Here is an 8,187-nt window from a genome sequence, read left to right on the forward strand (position 1 = left end):
ACAAGAAATACAATTGCAAAACAGGAAAGCCTTAGAACCACTTGTTCAAAAGTAATGGCTAAGGATAAGTTTTTGAAAGGTAGGTCAAACTCAGTTATGGCCAAGGTTAAAGTTTTTTTTCATACGTAAGGAAATCTCCAAGATCAAGGTCAAAATGTAAAAGTTTTCAGTATCCAGTGAAAGGTCATGCCAAAAAAAAAAAATACATATGTGAAGTATGAAAGTGCTAGTATCTACCGTTTAAAAGTTATGGCCAAAGTAAAAATTTGGCATTTTTGTGTAAAATGGGACAAACTCCAAGGTAAGGGTCAAAAGGTCAAATTTGGTAGTACCCAAAGTAAGGTCTTGTCACAAAGAATACACATATTAAATATGAAAGTCATAGCTCCAATAAATGAAAAGTTATGGTTTATAAGGTTAAAGTTTTTGCGGACAAACAGACCGCCAGATAGACAGCTAGACATACAGACGGACACGATAAAACTATATACCCACGAATCTTCGATTACGGGGACATAAAAAGAAATGGTCATCAATTAACTTTCATATTATGATACAGTATAAAGAAGACGTTAATAAAAAATGAAAATGTTTGTTCCGATTTTCATATCAAATTCTCTGAAAATATCCTCAGAACCGAGTAAAAGAGTGGAGTAAAACAAGAATTAAGAAATGTAATACTATGTGCTAAATCAAAAAGTTAGGTCTACATGTATAGTTTTTGCATTAGAATGTGTATTTTACACTAGCCCATAGCTTTACAGAGCATATTTTAGGTGTTATACTCTCCCCACCCCCTTACTTATTAGGAGGAAGTCGGTTATTAACAAAAGCAACAACAACAAAAAAAAAACTATCCTATACCTGTATTTTTCTATAAGGTGGGACTAAAAATAAGCTTAAAATATTCTACTATTCTACCAATTTTCAACTGTTACTTTGCCACAATACTTTCAAGTATACCCCCACCAACATTTAAAGTATGCTTTAAACATGGCAAAGTAACTTATGATATGATAGTACTTGTTTGAAGGATTAACTTCATTTCAATATTTTATCTAGAGCCTCTTTCAGTATTATTGAAAGGTATAGAGTTTTATTTATAATTTTGCTTTTCATTTATCTATTATTCGCCCGGATCGATAGATCCAGGGCGTATATGGTTTTTGCCCTGTCTGTCCGTCTGTCTGTCTGTCTGTTTGTTTGTTTGTCCCGAACTTTAACCTTCACCATAACTTTTGAACCATAAAAGATAGAGACTTCATATTTGGTATGCATACTTCACTAATGAAGCTCTTTCAAATGACAACAAGGTCAATGACGTTGTGACCTTGACTGTGACCTTAATGCTAAAAATAGCCTTCTCCGTACTTTGTTGCTGCCGGGCGCATAGTGTTTCACAAACACATCTTGTTTTTTTTTGTTTTGATTTAACTTAATGTTCTTTTTTGGGAAGGGGGGGGGTATAAAAATTTCCTCTTCTTTCATTGTCACATAGGATTTGCCAAACTTAAACAAGCTAAAAGTTGAAATGAAGGAAAAATTAATTTTTCCTATTAAAGAGTACTAGTGTTTGAACCTGATTGTTGCATGGTTTGATTTCTAAAAACAAGTGGAATATCAATCTTTAAGCAAATATTATAAGGAGGAATATTGAAAAGAAATTTTATTTACTTGACAATTAAAGAATCTCTTTTTAAACACAATTTTAGCATTGAAAGACTACGCGACTCTTTTATTTATTTCATACGACTTTTGTATTTTTCTGGTTATAGAAAATGTAAAACTTAGTTTCGCTGTAAAAAAAGATATCAAACAGTGTATATTGTGAAAAAATATTAAAAACTTTATCTCTTAATAAAGTTTATTCATACACTTAAAATTATGGAACAGGTATGCATCTCTCTCTCTCTCTCTCTCTCTCTCTCTCTCTCTCTCCAGCGTGCGTTTGACCCATTTACATGTACCATCTTTGATTTTCTAAGTTTGCTCCTTTATCAGAGAAATGATGATTAATTGATTGATTGTTAATTGCTTAAAACTGATTTGACAATATTTCGGCAGAGAGAAATGAGGAACTTTATTACCCCTACGTGCTAAGAAGAACAAAGATCAAATCTATTCGAACAAATGCATGAATTACTCGAAGGAAAAACAATTATAATATACATGTACAGCATCTTTTCCCTTTCACCTGTTATAAATTTTGTATCTTTTTCCAGGGGGTCATTTTTCAATGGGGGTCAATTTTTTATAGGACTAACATATAAAATAATGACCCCTAGGACCCTTTTTCTACAAAAAATGATATTTTTCTACGGGTGGGGGGTCATTTTTTGTCGTTGAAAAATGACCCCCGTTCATTATTCGATGGAGGTCATTATTCGTCTTTACACCGGACCGTTTGAAATGCTGCTATTCTATATGTCCGTCATCCACAGTAAGTTTATTACCATGACTACCATCTATCTTTTTCTGTTATGTATTTAATTTGTTCGTGAAAATGTCACCCGATTGGGTACATTTTTATGTACTATATCCTCAATGTCAAAGGAGAAAAAAAAAAACAATGACCTTGACCTGACCTTGCTTTATTTTGAATTGTACACATGTAATGATGACGTAGAAACAGGTAATGTCTGCATGTTTTTTTGCATGCCATCTATCGTCATTTCAGCGAATGACTTTTGGTTTTGCATCGGTGATCGTTGGTTTTGCATCGGAGTCTGTTGGTTTTGCAAAGACTCTGTTGATTTTGTTTTTCAGTATGTTTTTAAACTTAGAGTTGTTAATTTTGCATTAACGCCTTTTTTTTTTACCCTATCCGCCGCCCACAGGGAACTCATATTATCTGAATTTATATAGCTTGTAATAGACTTGCATTTGAGAAACTTTAACATTTGCCATAACTATAAGCTGCTTTTCTGGACCATCAGTGTAGAACTTGGTATATTACAAATCAACTTAAACTGAATGAACACAGAATTGTCTGGTAGTGAAACTACAATTTAAATAAATAATTAACATTCGCATGCATGTTTGACCCTTTCTGGAATTCCAACGCATGAAGCTATTTAAAGCCCTGGTCATAATCAGGGGTCAATTGCCGGAACATAAAAACAAACTATAAATATTTGATAAATAGAGAGGAAATGTTCTTTGACATACAACCATAAAACAAAATATCCATCATGAATTCCTACTTTCCAAATTTGTTTAAAGTTTAAAAATCTGCTGATAAGGTTTTTATGGTCACCAGTCGCCGCGCATTAAGAATACGAGCCACGGTAAATGATGCGGTGATAATTAGAAATAAGGTAGAGACTGTTTGTTTTACTGTCGACCTATGTATCTCAAGAGGTTGAATTATTACTATCTTGTACACTCTCTGGAGATTTATTAAGTGAAAGAAAAACAGGGTCATAAACCTAATCTAATTATTGGCTTCTTAAAACTCTGTCAGTTTCCATGCGATCGTGGTATAAAATCAGAACTATCCAATATAAATTCTGTACTTTGTTTAACCTCAACCGCTACCCCTGTTAAATTCATTTATACGGGAATAATTTATGCAGAGCTTAGATTTTCTTTTTGGTTAATTGAGTTTATCAAATTAGGAATTTTTTACTCATTGTTTATACTCAGCCACTGGGTGTGTGTGATTGGAGGCTTCGTGAGCATGAATTTATTAGATGGGATTTTAACATTAAAAGTTCGATTTCACCAACGATTCTGATTTGTATGACATAAGGAAACGTAAGAAATTGACACAAAGGATCATGACAACACATAGAAAACTAAAATACAGTGTGTCTGATGCTAGTCGTCGAATGTATAGAGATGAAACCAACGGGATTTATCGAAAACTGGACAATCCCTCTCCCACAGAAAACCAACTAAGGCAACAGAGATTCGAGGCAAGACAGCGACCACTTAGTCATATCTTAGCCTCTAGTTCCTTCAGAGAAGATTTTAACAGGAATCAAATAACCAGAGGACAGAGTTTAAGCAACCTGAAGAAAGCGCGGTTGAGAAATTCATTGAATTTACCCCATAGTTTTTCTTTGGATTTAGGATACGATGTGGATGCAAATGCAAATTTGGACGACTTTTCAGCTCGATCTGGGAATTTAAGAGAGATTACAGTCTCGGGGGATTCTGCTTTCGGTTTTGTTCCAGAGAGAGATATAATATCTTTAGGAGACATTTCATCCTCTCAGGCTACAAACTGTCGTGCCTCCAAAAAGTCTCCAAGTGTTGCAAGCGTTGGAAGTAAGAGATCTTCCTTTAAATCTGAGAAATTCCGAAAATCATCATCATCGTCATCTACATCCACATCGCAAAGCCATTCCTCTAGGTCACGATCGTCTTCGCCAAAACAGAAGTACAAAACACAGGACATTGAACATGTACTTGATAATACGACTAACAGTGAAGGCGATGAATCATCCAAAATCCAAAAAGTGCTACACAAAAGGCCTTCTTTTAAGGAAATATTTCCAGAACCTGTAAATCAAGAATTTATGGACAAATCTGTTGAAAGAAAATCAGTTGGTAGATTGTCCTTCTCGGAAAAAGATACCAATAGAATTTTTGATTCGGAAGAAGGTATCCAGACCAATGTAAAAAATGATTCTAGTTCTTTGAGAAGAACTAAGCTTAACACATCCCTTTCAACAGATTCAGGGGAATCAGACTCTCCAAAAACTGCACATAAGGTATTCGACTCCACAGACCATTTTCAGCGTAGCTTCCTATTTCCTGGAACTGTGAACAAACCAGAGACGACACCTTCAGATTCCGAGTCTTCGTGCAAAGAAGGCAGTTATATTTTGGACACTGAGTTCTACCCGTCAGAGAAGCCATGTGTCTCAGTCATCTCACCTCATTCTTTAACAGTATGTGCTCATTTGGCTTCTTTGGACAACACTGATAGCGAGAATGGTGATATATCCGACAACAACCAAGCTTTGAAAGGAAACATCAAACTGGACAGGACTGTATCCCTGGGGGACGCCCCTCCTCCACTCCCACAAAGTTCTCCTCCAGACGTCATAGAAACAATAAGTCTTGGCAGCTATGCAGGAAACGATTTTGTGCCCTCTGAAGTAAAACAAATGGCCTCTGAGAGTTTTGCGAGCACTGGTAAAACCCCCGGGTATCTAAGGACATCAGTAGCTTACTATGGTCCTATCTACGCCAGCAATAATACCCTCATCCTACCCACAAAGTCAGCTCAGCCGTCTCTCGATCAGTGTGGAAACCAAGGTATGACTGAACTACTAATGTTTAAAAATCGATTAATGTAGTGATGTCTATTTAGTATACATGTATTAGGTATTAATATTTTATAAATATAGTTAACTTAACAACACACACTTTGGTTGTAAAATCCTTTATTTTCGTGGTGTCGAATTTTCGTCGATATAGAAAAATTGTTGTGGTGTTTTATTCATCATGATCAGGAATTCATGGTGTTGCATACAACGAAAACGATAAAAGAACGTGATTTCATCTTATTTAAAGATCTGATTTTGGAAAAATAAAATATTATAAGTAGCTGAAACATATGCCAATGAAGAATACTGTCTTAATAATTCTTTCTTTCAAATTCTAGACTATCGTTCTGATGATGATACTACTAGCAATTCATCGGCTTCTTCTGCCTCATTAAACCACAAACACAAGGTTCAGAATGCTGAGAAAGAAAATGTAACTGACAAAGTAATATCAGAGATGACAGGTTTAACGGAAGATACCCCAAACCAAAGTATTGGAAATGGCTTACAAAATGATTTTGTCAAGAGAAATTCGTCTGGTTCTTCTTCGTCTTCAAACGAAGAACACAGTGCTGTACTTGAGAATCAAATTGCCAAGAAAGAAGATGACAATACAATATCCGATAACTTAAAGGCTTGTTTAGCCGAAGTCACTCTAAAGCTAAATTCTGCAAGTGAACCACAGTTTAGATATACACGGGCTGGGTCAGAGCAGAAAAATTCACCTAGCGTTAATGCAGAAATTCATCAGGTGCTGGAAACTTTAGATAACGCCATATTGGGTGTTTCCGAAGATACTGCAGAACAAGATACAGTAAAACACCGCGGTCATCATGTGGTTGTGGCTATCGACTTTGGCACCACGTACAGTGGGTATGCCTACAGTTTTACCAGAGACCCCTCCCATGTCCATCTAATGAGGAAGTGGGAGGGAGGGGACCCAGGTGTTATCAATGAGAAGACCCCCACCAGCATTCTCCTGACTCCCGAGGGTCAGTTCCACTCCTTTGGCTACAGCGCCAGGGATAACTACCATGACCTTGGCAAAGAAGAGGCAAAAACTTGGATGTATTTTGAAAAGTTTAAGATGATCCTCCATAACACGCCGGTTAGAAGTTAGACTTTTCCCTATTGAATGATAAATGTTGCCAGTTAGATATAGAGATACGTTAAATTTTTCCACAAAATGGCCCTGCCCATATACCAATGAACTTGCAAGTTCAAATGTCCTATTTCAAACATCAATATAAAGTAGAAAAAAGTGCTTTGAAATTCATTCCCTATAAAAAGAAGGTCCTCAAAGGGTTCAGTATTTGGAAAACAGGCCTGCGTAGCGCATGCAGCTGTAAGAGCTGCTGCTCTAGAGTCTTGGAGAAAGTAGTAGGTCATAATATCGCAGAGTCGAATCCTACTGCGGGACGTGGAGACCGTGTAAACCGAGGTCCTGTGTTGCATATAAAATATCACTTTCTGCTCAATGGTCCTGGGTACCGAGTGTAGGTCTAAATTTCCAGACCTCCACATGGAGAGGCGGTGTCTCTATATAACAGAATTCGAGAGGGATGTTTTACAAAAACGAAACTTTTTTATCCAGTCATTCTATTTTTTCTTTATCAATAAAATATTTCCATTCTATATTTTTAGGAATTAAGCAAGGATACATTACTTAAAGCTTCCAATGGAAGACTTTTTCCGGCGATGACTGTGTTTTCCTTGGCTCTGAAGTTCTTCAGGGACCACGCCCTACAAGAACTGAGTGACCAATCAGGAATGAAGATTCTGAATGAAGACGTACGATGGGTTATCAGTGTACCCGCAATATGGAGAGCTTCGGCTAAACAGTTCATTAGGCAGGCTGCTTACGAGGTCAGTCAACTCTCCACTTATGTCAAAAATTTATGACTGATAGAGATGCAGCTTCATGAGATCGATATGACACACTTGTTGATGTCTTCTTTAAAAAAAACATATGCACATTTCTGATGCTTAAAATATATCAATGAACTGGACCAATTAAAAAAATCCTAAATGATTCTTGTAGGGTGGTTTGGTTTCCTCCCAATGTCCGGAGCAGATGATCATTGCCTTAGAACCGGAAGCTGCTTCTATCTACTGCAGAAAGTTAAAAATGTACCAACTTGTCCCGGAAATAAACGAAGAGCGCCCTCTTCAGTCACCAAAGTTTGCCTCTGTTGAGCCAATGAATATAAATCCTGCCTGTGAGGATTTGAAAGAAGGTTAGTTTATACTTACTATAGTATACACTTAATCTATAGAGAGAGAATTTAGTAGAATTCTCTGTCGTTCTCGACACTACCTAATAATCGTCTCTCAAATGACGACATAGATTCTCATTGGTCAAGAAATTAATAACATCAGCAACACTAAACTGTTGTTGACAATGATGAAACGACTTAAGACCAACCTCTTTGCCGTACGAAACGTTGTCATTGGATGCTTGCTATATTTTCATTTCTGTATAGCTATTCTTTGGTGTAAAGAGTTTTTGATACCTACATGATTTCTTTTTATTTGAGTTACTATACAGCTGTATCTTTCATGAATTCTTCGTATTTTATTCATACATTTAAATCACATTGTGCGTATTATTGTGTTCCGTTATAAGACCTTTTTTATTTTTATGAAACAGAATTCATTTATAAAACCAGAAGTCAATCCATTTGTATATTGGTTATTTTACGAAAAAAAAACTTGTTACCAAACTAACAACTTAAATTTACAGTAAACTACTAAACTTGATAACTTTGATATTGTTTACTTCCTTTATTTATACAGTACAGCAATAAACATGTAAAGTACAAATCCGAAGTACATGTACCTGATCCGACCTCTGTTTTCAGAGTTCTGTTTGTCACCTATCCTCAGATATATTTTTTTACTCGGTTCA

The 8,187-nt window shown here is 36.0% G+C and overlaps 1 protein-coding gene across 1 annotated transcript; it reads left to right on the plus strand.

Annotated features, from left to right (window-relative positions):
- Nucleotides 1–3,779: 3,779 nt before the first annotated feature.
- Nucleotides 3,780–7,521, plus strand: LOC134274188 (serine-rich adhesin for platelets-like). The gene is made up of 4 exons (XM_062756443.1): nucleotides 3,780–5,268; nucleotides 5,618–6,387; nucleotides 6,924–7,145; nucleotides 7,321–7,521. Exons 1-4 carry the CDS (start codon nucleotides 3,780–3,782, stop codon nucleotides 7,519–7,521), a joined length of 2,682 nt encoding a protein of 893 aa, XP_062612427.1.
- Nucleotides 7,522–8,187: the final 666 nt, after the last annotated feature.

Source organism: Saccostrea cucullata, unplaced genomic scaffold, assembly GCF_032062105.1.
Source record: "Saccostrea cucullata isolate Sc308-1 unplaced genomic scaffold, CSIRO_AGI_Scuc_v1 ctg7780, whole genome shotgun sequence".
NCBI lineage: Eukaryota > Metazoa > Mollusca > Bivalvia > Ostreida > Ostreidae > Saccostrea > Saccostrea cuccullata.

Excerpts from the sequence above, each read along its gene's own strand:
- LOC134274188 (XM_062756443.1), top strand. The coding sequence starts at position 3,780 with ATGACAACACATAGAAAACTAAAATACAGTGTGTCTGATGCTAGTCGT. Across the intron at positions 5,269-5,617 it reads CGATCAGTGTGGAAACCAAG|ACTATCGTTCTGATGATGAT; the intron begins GTATGACTGAAC and ends TTCAAATTCTAG. Across the intron at positions 6,388-6,923 it reads TGATCCTCCATAACACGCCG|GAATTAAGCAAGGATACATT; the intron begins GTTAGAAGTTAG and ends CTATATTTTTAG.